The 19,386-nt window shown below is 47.0% G+C and overlaps 1 protein-coding gene across 1 annotated transcript in view; it reads left to right on the forward strand.

The window, feature by feature from the left end:
• rttn (rotatin) overlaps positions 1-12,935 on the forward strand; it is a 54,081-nt gene extending 41,146 nt beyond the window's left edge. Inside the window, exons 36-49 of the mRNA XM_079754463.1 lie at positions 1-82; positions 1,318-1,408; positions 1,891-2,041; positions 3,015-3,149; positions 3,998-4,191; positions 4,403-4,508; positions 5,223-5,320; positions 5,814-5,891; positions 6,589-6,715; positions 9,933-10,126; positions 10,510-10,816; positions 11,614-11,717; positions 12,155-12,224; positions 12,456-12,935. The exon at positions 1-82 is cut by the window's left edge and continues 126 nt beyond it. Coding sequence (XP_079610589.1) covers positions 1-82; positions 1,318-1,408; positions 1,891-2,041; positions 3,015-3,149; positions 3,998-4,191; positions 4,403-4,508; positions 5,223-5,320; positions 5,814-5,891; positions 6,589-6,715; positions 9,933-10,126; positions 10,510-10,816; positions 11,614-11,717; positions 12,155-12,224; positions 12,456-12,535 — 1,817 coding nt within the window. The 3' untranslated portion in view covers positions 12,536-12,935. The remainder of the gene's footprint in view (positions 83-1,317; positions 1,409-1,890; positions 2,042-3,014; positions 3,150-3,997; positions 4,192-4,402; positions 4,509-5,222; positions 5,321-5,813; positions 5,892-6,588; positions 6,716-9,932; positions 10,127-10,509; positions 10,817-11,613; positions 11,718-12,154; positions 12,225-12,455) is intronic.
• Positions 12,936-19,386: the final 6,451 nt, after the last annotated feature.

Below are 19,386 nucleotides of genomic sequence, written 5' to 3' on the forward strand. Positions count from 1 at the left end.
TGCTGACCCGCCTGCTGGCCGCGCTGCCCGCCTTCACGCTGGCCGCGCTCCGACGCCATCAGCTGCTGAAGGCGCTGGCGGGGTGAGACGTTCACTCTCAGCACACCCGGTCACCCTTTCCCGCCAGCGCGTAGCATGCTGACATGCTGACATGCTGACATGCTAACGTGCTGCCATGTTAACAAGCTAATTCATTCGTCATTGCCGCCACCATCTTGCCGCGGGGCGACCACCCCCCTGAATGAATGTCGATGGGACGGAGGTCCTTTCCCAGTCTTAATCACTCTAAATCGCCTTATTTTTAAGTAAACTTCAAGGGAGTTGGTGTCTGGTGTTCATGGTAATGATAGTAAAAAAATAAATAATAATAATAATAGATTTTTTGGGTTGGTGTCTGGTGTTCATGGTAATGATTTTTTTTTTTAGTATCAACGCACGTCTGACGTATGTCAGAGACCAACCTGCTTGAAGATTGCTTAAAAATAAGGAGATTTAGAGTGATTCTGAGTGTGAAAGGACCTCTGTCCCATCGACGTTCATTCATTCAGAGATGGCGGAATTGTCGCCACATGCTTAGAAGCCGAATGCGATATCTACTCAGTATATCTATGGGCGTGACCGATGTTAGCGTGACACTCGCTAAGCCCGCGTTGAACCCACTGAATGTTGGAAGGACTAGCCGCCAGCGTGCTGATTGGCTGGTCGTCTGGAGCCAGTCGCAGCTCACTCACTGGCCGATGGACCAACCAGCAACAGCTTTCTGATTGGATTCAGCCGCCGTTCGCCAGATCACTATTGGATCACAGAGATCCAATAGTGTTTATCGGGAGCGGATTGTAAAGGAATGTTTCCGAACCTCCTGCATTATGCAGCAGAAGGCATGAAGCTCACAGTGTGGATTCTCCTTCATATTTAAAGCGCCCCCCAAAAAGGAAATCAAATCGTTCTAAAGCATGCGGAGCGCAAACGTTGCTGTTGCACTATTGGCTCACTTTGGACATTTTCATGACATGACGCAATGTTTTGTTTCGAATTTTAGTTTTAATGTCTGAGCCAAGTCCTGCCAAGGTTATAAATATCCCTTTTCTTTCCTTATCTTCTTGTGGTCAAAAGCGCTACAAAACATCCAACATCGGTTCCCTGAATCGCCAGTTTCTTTATCTCGCAGGAAACCCGTGTGCAGGCGAAGTGTAACAGTTGTAGGTGCAGGTGTAAAAGTGCATTCACAGCCGCAGACCCACCACCACATCGACACTCTCCACATCGACACCCCCCCACATCGATACCCGTTGTTGACTCCCCCTCCTCCGTCCGCAGGCTGCTGGATGCCAGGTCCATTGAGAGGTGTCTCAGCGAGCTGAAGACAGCCGCCCCCCCGACAGGAGAGCATAGGGCTGCCAGGAGCCAGGTGAGGATCGGGAGCACGGGGGGGGGGGGGGGGGGGGGGGTGTCAACTTTTCAATGCTATTTTTATGGCTCACCAACCGAAATCCAAAGGAGGAGAAGGCTGTGTGTGTGTGTGTGTGTGTGTGTGTGTGTGTGTGTGTGTGTGTGTGTGTGTGTGTGTGTGTGTGTGTGTGTGTGTGTGTGTGTGTGCGCGCGCGCGCGCTATCAGTTTGACGTTGTTGTAGGAGAGGCTGACTGAGGTCACCCCTGGAAAGTTTTTTTTCCACCGTGGGTGGATCATTTGCCCTTGAGAAAGCGAGAAATGGGCGTTTGTTTTCAGCATTGTTTTGTTTGTTTTTTTTGGTTTGAAGCGTCTATGTGGTTTCAGTTGACAGGAAGTATTTTCATATCCTTTTCTCGGATCCAACATGTTGCACGCGTGTCTGTGTGTGTGTCTGTATGCCCACATGTGTGCGTTGGTGTGCGCGTGTTTCCATCCGTCAGGTTGTCACTCTGCTGCAGTACGTCTCCAGCTTCTCCAAGCTCCTGAGGTCATGTGTCTCGGCGAGCCGCGAGCTGATTGGCCAGATGGACTTCCTGCGAGGCCTGCTGACTTCCTTGGTGGCGGTGCTGCTGTTGGACACCAGAGGCCTCGGTACAGAGTGTGGTGTTGGAATGGAAACCTGATGTGGGCGGTAACTAGCCTGGCTGTTGCCAGACCAACCTCAATCGTAGATTGAGCTTGGTCTGGGAAGGTTGCTGTCATTTTCTCCAAGAGGCGTGATCAGTGGGCCTAGTTCAAACAACTCTGTATGCGATTGGCTGCTTGACGTCGCTTCCCTGTGGTCATTGGGTTAAAAAGGCCAATAGAGCGCCAGGGGGAAAAGCCAGCTTGGTGATTGGCTCCCGCAAAAACGTGTCCGAAGCAAAAAGAAACGTATTGCTGTTCTCCAGACCCTTCGGCTGCAGGGTGAATTTAAATCGCCATCAAATGGGGACTCCGTACTAAAGAGTACTTTGATTACTGGGGAAGGGATGGCATTGATCTGTCAAGGGGACCGCATCATGATAATTATTTTAAACGGTGCCACAGGGCAGATAATCCGTAGCAGAAACCGTTGAAATTTGTTTTATCAAACGGAGGACATTAAACGTGGATTCAGGGGTCTGTTGTTAAAATGTAGCGGACCAGAGGCCAAAAGCTTGTTGTAACACACTAACATCCATCACCGGCTGCTTTGAGGTTCATAATAATAATAATAATTCATTTTATGGAATATAGAATGTATGAATACAGTTCGTAAAACAAACTATATTTTAAATAAGTAAATAAAAAGAAGAATATATATATCGATAATATATATAGGCCTTAATACAGAAATATATAAAGCCAAATATATTCAAGCATATATACCTGACGAATGAGACCGAGATCTCTGAGGATGCGTGCATGTAATCAAAAACGATCCTTCAATGACTAAAGCAACCCTGAAGAAACCCTCAAAGCCAGCTCAGATGTTCTCATGCATTAGTTGGGCGTTGGGCTCCAAGAGGAAACTCTTAAGACCCCCTGGACTAGACCCCCCTGCCCTCCCACCATACCAGCCCCTCTCTCCCCCCCGCCCCAGACCCAGTCTCCCAGTGCGCCGTGGCTCTGAGCTGGGGGGACGTCTTCTCTCTGCTGGCCGTGCTAGTGACCAGGGACCCAACCGCGCTCCAGACCGTCTCGTCCACGCTGGGAAGACGCTGGGCGGCCTTCCAAGGTAGGGGGGACAACACACACACACACACAAATACCCACACGCATACACGTACACAGATTTATGCATTAACAAACACACACGTACATATTTCTGTACATCAACCATGTCTTCTATAAATGTATTAATACACACACACACACACACACACACACACACACACATAGTCCAGGAACTTTGCAGATAAACATGAAAGAGTCTGAGTGGGTGTTCTGTGAAATATCAAGTGGTAAGCTACTACTAGGGTGGACTGTATAACATAACACCATCCAGGGCTTTCTATATATTTGAATAATGTGTGGGTTAACTGTGGCCGAGCCAGATCAAACAGCCCCCCATGTGCTGGGAGGATAGCGCAGGCGCTCTGCGGAACGCGGGCCTGAAGCCACGCGGGCCTGGAGCCACGCACAGCCGCCTGGACGAGGAGGCAGCTTCCTGCTGCAGCGCTGCCTGCCCCCCCACGGGCTCTGGGACTAATGGGGCTGCAGGGAAATCTGATGAGCTCTTGGAAAGGGACTGTGTGTGTGTGTGTGTGTGTTCTGGCTATGGAAGTGTGTGAAGGTGCATCCAAATGATAGTCAATGAAGTTGCAGCCCCCCCCCTCACCCGTCCTCGTGCTTTGCACATGCCTTCGGGCGGGAATGTAAATCAGCACGTCTAGGGAATTGAGAGAGTTGGGAGGATTTCAGTTCTAGTTTCCCTTATATTCCACACACGCTCCACCATTCATTCATAAAGGAGACATCTCTCTCGCTGTCTTGCTATGGTTCTCCTTGGCGCTCTATCTGTCTCTCTATGTCTCTCCTTATCTCTATCTGTCTGTCTGTCTGTCTGTCTCTCGCTCTCTCCAGGAACGCTGGCGGTGTGTGTGAACAACACTGCAGTGGACCCCCACCTCCACACGGTGGCGCTGCAGTTTCTGTGTGTGCTGTTCTCCGAGGAGACAAAGCGGAGCGGTGTCAGGGACGACCCGGGGTCGACCTCTGACATGTCGGCGGCCCTGGACGGCCCCGGGGCCAGTGACCTCTGTGACCTGCTGCTACAGGTAGCACGCTAAGCTAGTTAGCTTATTCCCCAAGCTCTGATATAAGTTATCTAAGTCTTTTTGGTTTGGCATGGCTATCACTTTGTAAATTGCGATATAAATAAAGTTTTATTGGAAAATGTAAACATCGAGAAGAGAAACCAACAGTGTGTGTGTGTGTGTGTGTGCGCATGTGTGTGCGTGTGTGTGTGTGTGTGTGTGCGCGCGTCAGAGCTACGAGAAGAGGTCGCCCCAGGACCAGATGAGGAGACTGACAGCCAGGGCTCTGATGTCACTCCTCGCCTACAGCCGGGCGTCTCAGAACCACGCTGCCGAGGGTAGCTCTCTCTCTTCAGCTCTCTATATCTCTGTGTGTATATGTGTGCTTGTTCTTTTCTCTCCGCTATCTCTCTTTCTATATCTGTCTCGAACTCCTCCTCTCTCTCGCTCCGTGTCTATATCCGTCTCTCTTAAGCTCTGTTTCTTTCTGTGTTTTCTTTGTTCTCTCAACATCATTATCTCTGCCTTTCTTTATATTTCTCTGGCTCTCTCTCTGTCTCTCTCGCCCTCTCTATTTTCCGTCAGAGTCTCTGCTCTACAGTGGAGCGACTGGCCTCGTAATCCGCCCCCCCGAACACCAAAGATGGGTTATCCTTCTGTTAGTTTATAAAGGAACATATCTAATGACTCTTCTCCTTCACCACGGGGTGAGCGTAGCGATACGTCTTCATTAACCGGCCGTCAGACCCAACCGGAAGTCGCCTGCTTCACGTCTTCACCGGCACGTTAGAGATTATAAGTGACATGTTTGTCCTTGTAGAATCCCAGCAATCCATCAATTAACGATAATATATGCACCCCTTAAAAAAAGAAAAATATGATCACATTGCTTTCCACTTTTGGAAAAAATATGAAGTTCAGTATCTTTCCTACACTAACTAGACCCAACTCCCAAGGTTATAACTTATATAATAAATAATTTGTCCACTCCGCCAGACCTAATTCCTATGCATTTTTGTGTGTGTGTGTCTGTGCTAATGTGTGCGTACCAGCCGGTCTGATAGACAGCTGTGTGGAGCAGATGAAACAGAACCAGTCCCAGCTCCACCTGCAGTCAATCCGGCCGGGGAAGGCCTCGCAGCGCAAGAAGGTGAGCATGTTAGCTAGGATGGGTCACCATCCTAGCTAACCATCCTATTGCATTCTCCATGGAGAATGCAATGCATTCTCCATTCGTTTGTTATGTCAACAGGAAGCGTGAAGTATGAAACAACGCTTATCTCTTTGTGCGCCTCGATGTGTGGAACAGACACACACACACGGGCATAGGCAATCTGTGTGTTGTTGTTTCTGTTTTTAATGACCTGCATCTAGCACGGCTGGCGTGCGTTTTAATGATTGATCGAATGACACAGATGTCTTCCTCCTGTCTCTCTCTCTCTCTCTCTCCCTCTCTTTGCCTGTTTGTCTGTCTGTCTCTCTCTCTCCCTCTCTTTGTCTGTCTGTGTGTGTGTCTCTCTCTCTCTCTCTCTCTCTCTCTCTCTCTCTCTCTCTCTCTCTCTCTCTCTCTCTCTCTCTCTCTCTCTCTCTCTCTCTCTCTCTCTCTCTCTCTCTCTATCTGTGTCTGTCTCTCTGTCATTAAGGAGGAGGGCTGTTTAAGGGAAGTGAGACTGGCTGTGGAGATCCTCCGCAACGCTCTTTACCGCAACGATGGATGCAAAGTGAGGCCGCCTGACAGCGTTTTAATCCCAGCGCTAATTGGTTTATAATGGAACTGTGGCGGCGGCGGGCTAAGGGGCTAAATGAGTCTCTACTCCCAGCGTATGCTTCTGTTTACGTCTCCGGCGATGTGCGCTGGCCCTCAACGTACACACCGTTTAACCGGCCTGTGTGTGCACGTCCTCTGTTTTGTACCGTCTTCTGTCCGCACACTCGGTCCGTAAACAGCGCAGTTAATGAGTTCATTGGTGTTTCCCCATCAGCACGCGTGGCTGATGTCCCCTCAGCCACGCCCGTGTGTGTGTGTGTGTGTGTGTGTGTGTGTGCGCGCGCACTCTCATGTAAACCGCTGCTCCCAAATTGAATTGTTACGATTTCAAACCAAATTGGGCTCCTGTGGCTCTGTTTACGTTTGGTGGGCTGCTGCTCCTGTGTGTACAGCTGTGTGTTGGTGTGTGTGTGTGTGTGTGTGTGTACAGCTGTGTGTGTGTGTGTACAGCTGTGTGTTGGTGTGTGTGTGTGTGTGTGTGTACAGCTGTGTGTTGGTGTGCGTGTGTTGGTGTGTCTTTGCCTGTGGCTGCGGCTGCGTATTTGTGAGGCTGCATTTGTGCGGCTGCTTGCGGCTGTGCGCCTTTGTGTGTGTGTGCACGTGCGTACACCCCTCCCATCTCCTAACACTGCGTCCGCGTGCGTCCCCAGGAGGTGGCGGTCGACGCCCATCTCCCCCGGGCACTGCACGCCCTCTGGGCATGGCTCCTATTGGACGACGGCGTCATGGAGGCGTCGCTGGAGCTGCTGTGCGTCTACACGGCCGGCTGCAGCGCGGGTGGGTAGTGTGTGTGTGTGTGTGTGTGTGTGTGTGTGTGAGTGTGTCTCTGCGTGTGTATGTGTGTCTCTCTGTGTGTGCGTGTGTGTGTGTGTGTCTGTGTGCGTGTGTGTGTGTGGCGTATGTTGTGTCTGCGGACCCTGTGCTCGCCCACCCCTTCTGTCTGGCGCCCAGTGAGTCCCCCCCCCTGTTGCCCACCAAGAGCTGTATTGTGCCCCCCCCCCATGGTAGCCCGGCCTGTCCCTGGTACAATAGCCACAGTGTCAGACACTTACACACTCACACACACACACACACACACACACACACACACCCTTCGTGTCTCGGGGTATCAATGGCTTTGGTTGGTCGTTAGGGGCGGGGCTTCAGAGTCACACTTGCCAGCCTGTAGTCGGACCCCGTTGGAGGATAATTGGTATTTCATCACGTTGATACGGGGGAACCCGACTACACGCTGGAGAAGGAGGAAGGTATAGGAAGTGCTGTCAAGCGATTCAAATATTGAATCGCGATCAATCGCATTAATGTCACACACACACAAGGTGTCGGGGTGGTAATCGGGAGAGTCGGGAGAATTCCCGGTGGGCCGTTAACGTTTCGGGGCCGTCGGGCTGATTACTGCGGGATAACAATATTGCGTTTATAAAAGAGCTGTGCGCCCGCAACCTCACACTCACTCAACAGACGCAACGCATACAATCTGTCAACCTTGAACTGCGATTGGTCAGAAAGGCGTAACAGCTAATGACAACATTGAAGTCTTGTGCAGGCTCGAACAGAGTGACACACAAACACACACACACACACACTTTTAAGGAGTTTTTCACCCGCTCCGTATCCTTGCTTGCTCCAACAAGTTTGTGCGGCGTGTTTGTTGTTTTGTTTCCGGTGTAGCTAGATCCGGTATGGTGTTGTCGTTTTTCTAACGTGACTAGTTGTTGCTAGACAGCAGGTGAAAAAACGACAACGTTTGCCAAGCCAATAGAGCATTAATCGCGCAATAAAAAAATGAACACCGTTAAAATGGGTTTGTGTTAACGCTGTTAATAACGCGTTAAACTGACCACCAACATACGATACCATACAATGCGATAAAACTTTATTTGTCAGTTTATTTGTCAACATGCCTGTCCGGTAGGTCGCCACGGCAATGTTGTTTTTAAGAAAAAGACCCAATTCGTTCTGTATGATGTAACAACTGTAAGCACAAGTGTGTGTGCGTGTGTGTGTGTGTGTGTGTGTGTGTGAGTGTCTCTGTGTGTGTGTGTGAGTGTCTCTGTGTGTGTGTGTGAGTGTCTCTGTGTGAGTGTCTCTGTGTGTGTGTGTGTGAGTGTCTCTGTGTGTGTGAGAGTGTGTGTGCGTGTGTGTCTGTGTGTGTGTGTGAGTGTCTCTGTGTGTGTGTGTGTGTGAGTGTCTCTGTGTGTGTGAGAGTGTGTGTGCGTGTGTGTCTGTGTGTGTGTGTGAGTGTCTCTGTGTGTGTGTGTGAGTGTCTCTGTATGTGTGTGTGAGTGTCTCTGTGTGTGTGTGTGAGTGTCTCTGTGTGTGTGTGTGAGTGTCTGTGTGTGTGTGTGTGTGAGTGTCTCTGTGTGTGTGTGTGAGTGTCTCTGTGTGTGTGTGTGAGTGTCTCTGTGTGTGTGTGTCTGCACGTAGCTCTTTGCCATGCCTCTGTTCCCCCGCAGAGCCGCTCGGCCTGATCCCCCCCGCCCACGCCCCCATCAGCCCCGGCTCTGAGGTGCTACAGTCACAGGAGTCGGCGGCCCTTTGATCCGCCAACGGGTGCAGAGCAGCGAGTAGCAGCTGCCAGACCTCAACCTGGCCCCCCCATCGCCCCCCCAGAGAGCTCTGCACAGCCTTCGCTAGAGTTGCATCACAACCGTCCTCCTGCTTACCTGAACCCCCTGCCGCTGAGGCCCTGTTCACACCTCGACTCACGCTCAGACGGACCACTGCTCCTGTTGTTGTTGTGCGTGTGGGTGTTGTCGGTGTTGTGATGCGACATGTTAATATGTGTGTTTCTGTTGATCCCCTGTACCTGACACAAACGGCGGAGCGACGGCACACGCACGCTCGCACGCATTAACAAAACGTAGATAATCCGTTTCTTTTAAATTTCATTTATTTGCACGGTGTGCCATAATAATACTCTTATTCACTCATCCTCACACACTGAGCCATGCATCCAGTTGTGCTATAGTAGGACAGACGCAGGTGTTTCTAATAACACTGATTAATTACACGTGTAAACATAGCCTAACATGTGAATGTCTGGAGCAACACCTGCATTACACCTCCTATGACACCATCAACGATCCATCAACATGGAAACACACAAACACACAGAGATCCAAACATAAGCATACCAACACACACACTCACACACACACACACACACACAGTCCTGTTTTCGTGTGGGGGACGGAGGTAACTGATCCATCAGGAAGCCGAGAGCCGATCTGGCTCCAGGTTTTCTCAACACGTCTCGGGACGACCTCGGGGTAAAATTAGCATTAGCCCGTAGCTGTTCGCTGCCATCCCTCCATTAGCATCGCCAAGGAGACACCAAGATCTCAAATTAGTGGTGTCCATCACGCTCCCGGTGTGTGTGCTGTGTGTGCTCCCGGTGTGTGTCTGCGAAGCGTTGCGCTACACAAGGCTGCACGCGTGCGGGGCCATGCTCCCGCCAATCATCCTAATGTGGGTGGAACGACTCAAAAGGTTTGATTAATTCCGCCGTATGTTACATTTATTTCGGCCTCGGGGGGAGCGTTGCCTTGGACCTGCTCTGACGTCGGGCATCGGGCTGAATGTGAATCCTAAAGGGAGACGTACGACGGCCGTTCTGTCCTGCACACCGGGCGGGGTTAGGCGAGGCCGTCAGTCAGATGTGCTTTGACGATTATTAGGTTTCCTGCCCCGGCCGCGGTACGGTGTGAGCCTTGTGTTCACTCTAACGTCTTTCCAACAGTGCCTCGTTTTATGTGGTTTTCACTAGCCTCAGCCGGTCCCACGGCCATCCCTTTATTGTCCCGTTCCGCGGCCGTGCTAATCTCCTAAATGTCCTCCGTTTCCCCAAACCCTAAAGCCTGTCGTCTGTGTGTGCTGTGGTGGTGAGCGGTTGAAATGAATGCATCTTTTTTGCATGTTTTTTTCTGGATCCAGACTCAAAAAGAGCCGTTCATTCATTCTTTTGTTGCGTCCTCCTCTTCCCGCTCCTCAGCCTGCAGCTCTCTGTGCAGCGGCGGCTCCGGAGGGGCCCCAGCTGGACGGGGGCCCCAAAGCGGCTCCCTCATGCACTGCGTCATGAAGCTGGCCTCGGGCGTCGCCGCGGACAACAGCCCCGTCCAGAAGCTCGCCTTCTCCCTATTGGCCAATCTCGCCATGTCCCGGGACTGCAGGGGCGTCCTGCAGAAGGTACTCCCCCTTGTTGCACGCATCGATGAAGACGGTGTGTTCTGGTTTTGTTGTACGACTATCGCCCTCTAAATACGACACTGACGCTCAACACGTCTGGGAGAATGAACCGGACGAGGACAAGACGTATCGTGTTCAGACGGCTTAGCGTGTTCGTCGAGAGGCTCAGCGTCCCCCTAGACGTCGCTAATCATCCGTGGCTAATCCGCTCGACAACTTCCCGTTTGTTTCCCTCCCAGCGCTCTCTTTGTCTAACATTTCGCACCGCTGCATTTTTGTCGTCGTGTGCTTATGCAAGTGTCGACGATGCCAATAAAGTTGCAATCAACCCGATCCAATCGCACCAGCCAACGCCCGCTTCCTCCTCCTCTCTCCATCTGCAGAGTAACTTCCTGCAGTCCTTCCTGTCCGTGCCCGTCCCCAGGCAGGGCGGCGGGAAAGCTGCTGCCGTCGGCGGCAACAACAACAACAACAGCGGAGGAGGAGGAGGAGGAGGAGGAGGGCTGCTGGCCATGTGGCTGCGGCTGCTGGTGTGCCTCTCTTTCGGGGAGGACGGCCAGCAGAGCGTCCTCAAGCTGCCCGGAGCCCTGGAGGTGCTTGCCGGCCTGGCCGCGCATCGGAGCCACGCCCTGCTCACCCTCCACAACCTCTGCTCCTGCCCCGGGAACAGGCCCCACCTGCTGTCCAACGGTACGGGGGGGGGAGGGCGGAGGGGAGGGCGGAGGGGAGAGGGAGGGCAGAGGGTGGAGGGGAGGGCCGGGGGAGAGAAAGGGGAGAGGAGGGGGGAGGGGAGAGGGAGGGCAGGGGGAGAGGGAGAGGGGGGGGGAGAGGAGGGGAGAGGAGAGGGAGAGGGGGGGGAGAGGAGGGCAGGAGGAGAGGGAGGGCAGAGGGCCGAGAGGGAGGGCAGGGGGAGAGGGAGGGGAGAGGAGAGGGAGGGCAGGGGGAGAGGGAGGGCAGGGGGAGAGGGAGGGGGGGGGGGGAGAGGAGGGCAGGGGGAGAGGGAGAGGGGGGGGGAGAGGAAGGCAGGCTAGAGGGGAGGGGTCAGAGGGGTCGTGGGGGGCAGGAGACCCGCAGCTCAATTAGTCACAATTCCTTGACGTTGTGCCAAGCAGGATAGCTAGGAAATCAACACACTGACAATGAGTCAGATTTGTAATTAAAAAGCTGATTGAAATATCAAGTCGCGTGCGTGTGTGCGTGGGAAGATAATCGGACTAATATCATGATGTTTCACTTCCCCTGCAAAGGCTTATTTCCTTTTTTTCGTTATGTATCCCTGTTCATTCAATCTGTCAGGGTGAGATTGATAGTCAGTGCAATATTATTGTACCAACTTCACACGCACCAATATGAATGATAGTAAGATTAGGGGTTTCATTTTGATTTCTGTCTGTCTGTAGTTGTGTGTCTGTAGTTTGGTTGATACCCACCCGTGTGTGTGTGTGTGTGCGCTGAGTGTCTCTTGTTGTGTGTGGTGCCCCTCTCAGACAGGGCCATGAAGGTGCTGGTGTCCAGTCTGGACAGCAAGGAGACGGTGGTCCGGTCCATGGGGGCTTCAGCTCTCTGGGCCCTGCTGCATAACAGTCAGAAGGTAACACACGCACACACACACACTTACGTGCACACACGCACGTGAACACACACACTCACGCACGCACGCACACACAGTGTAACAATTACACACACGCGGGCGCACACAGACAAACAATGTAACACTCACACAAGCAGTGTAACACTTGCACACACACAAAGACAAACACTCATATACACATTCAAGCAATCACACACACTCAAAGACTCACACATCCACACACACATTAAGATATGCTTCATAGCTGAGGCTTGATATGGCATGAAAACGGTTTTGAAACCATGTTGATCTTTTCGATTCGTTGCTTCTAAGCAAGGAAGAGCTGAATAATCTAAACTGGCCGATCTTCTCCAGTTCCAATGGGATACTGGGACGAGCTCTGCAGGATCAAAGCCTTCCTAATGTCGATTTCCCGCCCTGGTTCTCTCTCCTGATAGGCCAAGACGAGCTTGAAAAGTCCTTCTGTCCTGCTGAGGGTGGAGAAGGCGTGCGCTGTGGCCAAGAAAGGTAGAGGAGCACATTCTCTCCGTCCATATCCGCCCTGTCAAAATGTTAACAATTTGTTATGACTGTTGATGCAAATGTGAATACTTCCATTGTTTTGATTATTTACATAAGGGGCAAAGATACAAAACTGTAGTTGTATGTCACTCAAACAAGTGTGTGTGTGTGTTGTGTGTGTGTGTGTGTGTGTGTTTGCATGCGTGCGTGCGTGCGTGCTTTTGTCTTCCATCACAGATGCAGTGAAAGGGCCAGACTCCATGAATGCCTATCTGTTGAAATGTCTTGAAAACCTTTGCAGGCTGTTGAAGACCTGAGACACACTCACACATTTTCCCTCTCAGCACTTCACACTCAGTCCTATATTCCTTTAAAACATGACTCTTTAGTCATGTTTTTTTCACATAGACATATTGTTTTGTACAGTGCATGTCAACATCCGTACCTGGCTTTAACCAAGTTGTATAGGGGCTATAGTGGAGCAGGTTGTTTAGATTGTATTCATAATCTCACTCCTTGAAGAGATAAGAAGAGGAAGTGAGATTTGCTGAAGCTGTGGAGCGATCACACTGGTTCCCTGGTTTCAATAGAGATGAGCATTTTCACTTAACATGTCTTCCTCCATTGTACAATAAAGACTTGAATGTTTATATTTTCGGTAACACTTTATATTAAGACACACATATTCACCATTAATTTGCTACTTACTAACATGTGTATTAGTAGCGAACTAGCTACTTATTACTCTTTGTAAATCACTCGTTAATGCCTTATTCTGCATGACCTTATTCTACCCATAATAGACATTAAATTAAGAATTTACCCTATATAAGCTCCTAAATAGCCCTTATTTATAGCTATTAAGTAAGTTGTTGCATATGAATTATGATCTAAATACGCATGGTTCAGTATGGGGCTTGTAAGGTGGTAGTAACACATGAACAGTTATTCACCCCTAACAATATTTATCAAAGATGGTCTACTCATATGGAATTAGATACAAAACCACAAGGGATAATAGTGTGCAAATTACTCATAATGAAGTCTTTGTAATGCAAAATAGGTTCCCTATTCTAAAGTTGTGTCGTTTCACATTTAATTCACAATTAATTTGGCAGTAAGTAAGTCTCATGTGTTCCCTTATCTAAAGTGGCCTCCTATTCACACTTATTAAGTGCATTACAGCACACAGTACACAACAAACACACAGCCAATTTAGCACAAATAGGCTACAAATATCTCTTTTATTAATGAATAGAAGACAGAAGACATCCAGAGTCAAAATATGTATCACTACAAACACAAAAATGAATAAGCAAACATAAGGATATATATTTTTTTAGTTGGTAGGAAGATGTAAGCCTCTCTTCCTCTTGCTTTTTCACTCTGTCTCTCTCCCCCTTCTCTCTCTCTCTCAATCCCTCTCTCCCACCTCTCCCTCTCCCCCACTCTCTTTTACTCTCTCCCTCTCACTCTGTCTCTCTCTCTCCCCCACTCTCTTTTATCCAATATAAAATGTAGCCCAACAGCCAATTGTATAACAGACAAGTTGCCCCTCAAAACAACAGTCACACACTGTACCTGGGCAAGCTAAAACAAGCTCAACATTACTGAACATTAAAGCTCAATGTGTCTCCAATTTAAGTCAGAATCCTGATGACATTTGATGGCCAGGACAGTTAGGTTAAAATTGGAGACACATAAGTTGCGTTTACTTGGAGGAGTCCAGGAAACCGGTTGCCTTGAACAAGTCAAGTACATTGAAATAGAATTTTCAAGTAAGGTGTACTTAGCCTCCATAGTACACCTAACTTGAAAATTCTATTTCAGTGTACTTGACTTGTTCAAGGCAACCGGTTTCCTGGATTCCTTCAAGTAAACGCAACTTATCACATTTTACAGTGTACAAGCTCAACATACAAGCTCAACATTACAACATTTAATACTTCATTAGTAAAGGCAGAAGTTTGCCTCTGGATTTCATATCCTCAATTATAATGCGCTTTTCTGGCCTAATGTGAGAAGCACATTTTTTGGCAAAGGACAGTAGGGTGTCAGAAGGAGGATTAAATTTAAGGCTATTAAACAAGTCAGGATCAGCAATTTGTAGCTCAGCAATGGGGGCTGTCATCTTAATGGTGCCCCTGTCCACTCCGTTGATTCGGAAGGCCTCCGTCATGGTGCGGACACGGCTGAATGTTTTCAGCACTTTATTGTATCTCCAGATTGCCTCATCTGGCCCTTTGACTAATACGAAAAAAAGCGTGAGAGAGAAAGAGAGAGAGAGAGAGAGAGAGAAAGAGAGGAAAACATGAAAAAAAATGACACTTATGGCTGATATTGCTCTAAGCCAAATTATAGCTACAAGTTAAACTTAGCACAAAAAGTATGTGTAAAGTAAAGTAAAACTTTTGGTTGGTACACTATTTCTCTGTGGTAGCAAGGCTTTTTGGCAATAAACAATTATACAGTTTGAAAGACTGTTTATTTCCCTTTCAAATCTTGTTTGGTGTTTGGTTAATTAGATGATTGAAGTTTGAAGAAAGACATATTGGCAATTTATTGATTTAACAAACAGGAGCCTCAGTAGCGTGTAGAAGAACCATACACAGCCACTACAGCCTGGCGCCTCCACCAGCCCGGTCACACACTGCTGTTGGATGGGATCCCATTCTTCAATTATTTATAAAAATCAAGATATTTAATTTAAATTTCTTTCCATTACTAGTTGTACTGTACTCTACTTTTTTCACTGGATATTTTCCATAACATCTTGTATTTATATAGTATTTTCATTTCAGTTAGGCTAATCATTTACTGAGTGAGGGTTCAAGTAAAGCCATTATTACCTCTCATATGAGCTCTCCCAGTTGCCCCTGGAGATGACCGGGGCAGATGAGGCTTGTGTCTTGGAGTGTCGCTGTCTGAAGTGTCGCTAATATTTGTGGAGGATGGGGGAAGGTCATCTTTATCATCCATGTCGGTATCATCATCCTGATCATCGACTGTCAGCTTGGACATTCTGGGATGGTCTTTAAAGTATCAGACAGATGAGACAACAATAATTGTTATTACATACTGTATGCCCTTAAGCAAGGCACTTAATCCTAAATTGCTCTACTGAAAAGTGGCCCTGATGTAATTGAAAATTGGCAAATGTAAGTCGCTTTGGATAAAAGTGTCTGCTAATGCGTAAATGTACTCACTTGAGGTCTTCTTTATCCCCCCTGGACTTGAGCACAGAGAAAATCACGTTCTTTCTCCAGATCATTGATCATTTTGGCTTGCCACTGGATCTTGGCCTCTAAAAACTCAACCATGGGGACTGATGATCCTTGATAGAATGAAAAAAAAAGTGCAGGTCATGATAATGATGATTTATAATACCTACTGAATCACAGGATAGATGAGAGATAGTTATACAATAGTCATACAATAAAGAGTCATACAATAAAGAACTTGATTCAGTTGATATCACATAAAGGGGTATGGTTGTGACCTATATTTTAACACTATGGAAAATGATTATTATACAGCTCTCTATAATGTTGCAGGGGGCTCCATTCACTTTGAATGGGCCTTCTCAACGTTCGCTGGTCAGTTATTTCTGTATAATGACTGCAGTCAATAGCAACGTGTTTTTTGCCTCAGATTCACGTCTGCCTATGCTACATGTTTTAGTGTTGGTGAGAATGACCTTAGTAATTTTCCCACTGCTTTTTGCATAACCTGGTTATAGTCTGTTGTACGTTATCTGTTATTTCATGGCTTTGGTTTGTTGTGCGTTATATGTTGAGTGTGTACAGTCTTCTGTGGTCTGTTTTTGTATTGTGTATTTTAATACAGTAATAACACTGTAAAAAAGAAACCAGAGAAACCATTACCTAAGCCAAGACTACCTAAGCCAAGACTGCTGATGCTGCTGGGTGTTGTTGAGCCTCCATTGTCTATAGGACACAACAAATTCACATTCAAATCTAACTTTAATTGGACAAGCTCATTTTTAATATAAAAAGTATCAGTAGGCTGTATGGCTCATCACCTGTACAATTTGGATCATTCCAGGCTGTGTGATGTCTGTCATCTCATCTTGTTTTCGGACATTTGTCTTCTTCTTTGCTTTAGGCTAAATAAAGATCAAGTTAAAAGTTTTAGTTTACAGAAGATTTACACTGAATAACTTTGAACATTAAGTACATTGTGCACAATAGCCTCTGGTTATAGAAACCCATTCCCACAGGAAAAATTGAAAACTCATGTGAAGTCCAAATTATGACATAAAAGAGACATAATTATGGAATAAAGACTTCAAATGTTGACTTATCTCATTGGCTTTACATGACTTTTCCCCCTTTTACCAATGCTTTACTGACGGAAATGAGCTTCCATATAGACCTATCAGATTAATTGATGAACAAAATCTATGACTCAAATGGCACACTAGGCAAACCATTAACTTGAGCTGCGTTTTTTTGCATAGGCTACTACGTTTAATAAGTAGGCTAAGGGATAACGTTCTGCGAGGCGGTCATTATCGTGCAATATCTACCGACAGAGTGATGCAACGCAGCCCGACGCGTAGCGGCCCGCTTATCATAGGGCTACTTGCCAAAGGAGGAGAGGGAACTTCACACAAACATCTTTTAAAATGATTGTATTGCCGTTTCGTGGCTTCCGCGGATAAAGAAATAGTTTGCAACATAATTTGAACTTGAAACATTCTTTAGAACGCAGCTGATTGCCTTTCACTTTCCACGAAGTTCCATTGTGATAAGTGAATGATCCGTACGATATTATATATTATATTATTATATGCAGACGTGAAGTTTTCTCTCATGTTTTGGCAAGTAGCCGTATGATAAGCGGGATAACGCGTCGGGCTCTGTTGCATCACTCTGTCGGGAGATATTCCACGATAAAGACTAGGCTATCCCTTATTACTTATCCTAGGGGTTGTCATTTTGCTAAAGGCATGGATGTCGTTTAACCAGCTATGCTATACGTTGAAGTGGCTACATTTACTCCGAAGTAGTATGAAGCACTGCGAACCTTATTAAATACATATAGCATGGCTAATGCATTACCACTCCGTTAAGTTTGACACTAGTGGCAAAATACATAATGATGCCACTTGAGCCTTCTTCACTCAGATTACTTGCTCACACTAGCTATCATGACAGTTAAAATAATCTGGTCCTCGGCTAGTAACACACTGGAGATGTACTGTCGCTGTCTGACTTTTGACACCACCAGACACTTGTAAGGCAGAGGAGATCTTTCTGTATATGGACATTTTTAATTCATGTGATTTATTAAAAACATAACGTTTCAAAATATTTCATGCAAATTCGTTCAATTTAGGTTAGCTAAGAAATGCTTTCCCCTTGGTATGCTAGCACTATCCAGCGAGTATATCTACACCTCAAGGTAGTGGGTTGTCAATTACCAACACTACATTATACGACAAAATTGTTAATGTTACCATTTCCACGAGTTAGATTTACTGGACAGAACTTCACTTACCATTTTCTTTTTCTGTTTTCCGCCACGCAATATCCAACTGCTCACTCTTCATCAAGCGCCAAAAGAAAGGTCAGACTTTCGCGGGTTCTTTTTGGTGATTGGATGGAAACTGCAAGCACCAGAAGGAAGTAGGCGGGTGGTAAATACTGACTGGTATACAGGAATGTCAATCATTATTCTGCGAGAATTCATTGGCTGTCCGCATTTTTCCATGGTCGAGGGAACTTCGAGTTCAGATCGCCAAGGAGCTGTGTTTTCTCTATCGCTCCAAGACTTTTGAAAATGGTGTCACATTACGAGCTTTTAAGTAGAATACATTTTAGACAATCTCCCAAAGAAAAACATAGGTTTTGCAAGTGGTTAATGAAACAAGGTCTACTTCGAAAATCAATGAATTGTCCCTCTTGCTGTCATCTCATGAAGTTGAGAAAGCCATATGGCACAAAGGAGTCAGCCTGGTGAGTATGCCTGTACTTTTTGTTAGTCTATAGGGGAAAACTGTTATCATTTATTTTTATGCATTATATCAGGGTAATATGTCTAAACTGGAGCAAGTGATGTTGGCTACTGATGGATTTGATATATCATAGACAAGTATGAACATATTCACCATAGGCTTTCCTTGCTTGATAACTTTGTGTAGCTGAATTGGCATGGCATGTTTTGACCACTGCTGTCTACTCAAAAATAACCTCAATATTTAATTGTCAGGATATGCCGAGATTCTTGTCACAAAAGGAAATCAGTCACCAGGTCCATCCGAAATGGTTCTCTGTTTGAAAATTCTCATGTTGGGCTGCACACATGGATGCATTTCATATACAGGTGAGTGGATTTATAACCTTCTAAAAGTTAAAAGCTATGTACATATTGTGCTGTAGGCTTATCCATAAAACGTGATATTTCATAATAATCCCCAAGTCCAAAAATAGTACTGGATTTATGTCTTAATAGCCTGGTAAAAACCAGCCAGAGGGTGTACAGAGGGTCTGGTCTGGTCTGAGAAAGGATTATGCATCAGCAAAGAAAATGGGCTTAAGATACGGTAATCAATGACAATTTAAGAAATTGACTTCAACAGCCACCTCTAAATTTCAGAATTTTGATTTATCTATTACAGGTTTGCTCAAGGTCTTCGTTTGCGGCAAGTGGACATGCTACAGGAAGGGATAACTGGGAGCTCTGCAACCCTGAGCAAACTTGCTGACAAGATGCGGAGAGTTTGCAAATCTGCGATGAAGAGAATGAGGAGGAGAGGCAAACAAGCTGTTGGAAGAAGAGGAGAACTCGTTATGATCGATGAAAGCAAATTTGGCCATAAAAGAAAGGTATGCTAGTCTGTTTAAAGTTAAGTTAATGTTAAGATACATTGATGGTAACCACAGCTAGGGAGTGTCGAGACAATACATTACATAACCTAAAAACAGTATAGTGTTGTCCTTTGAGAACATCACAATTATGAAAGTTTGATTACTAATTTATTGTCTACTAATCTAAATGACTGCAGAGCCATTTTGTTGGTTTGCTATGGTTTGTCCAGAGTTTAGAATCTTTACTTTGAATTTCTGAATTTCAGTATAACAGAGGACGGGCCTGTAACCGAAGTTCATGGGTGTTCGGAATGCTAGGCCTCAATGATGACAGA

The sequence above is a fragment of the Pollachius pollachius genome (genome assembly GCF_949987615.1).
Source record: "Pollachius pollachius genome assembly, chromosome: 17".
NCBI classification, from domain to species: Eukaryota; Metazoa; Chordata; class Actinopteri; order Gadiformes; family Gadidae; genus Pollachius; species Pollachius pollachius.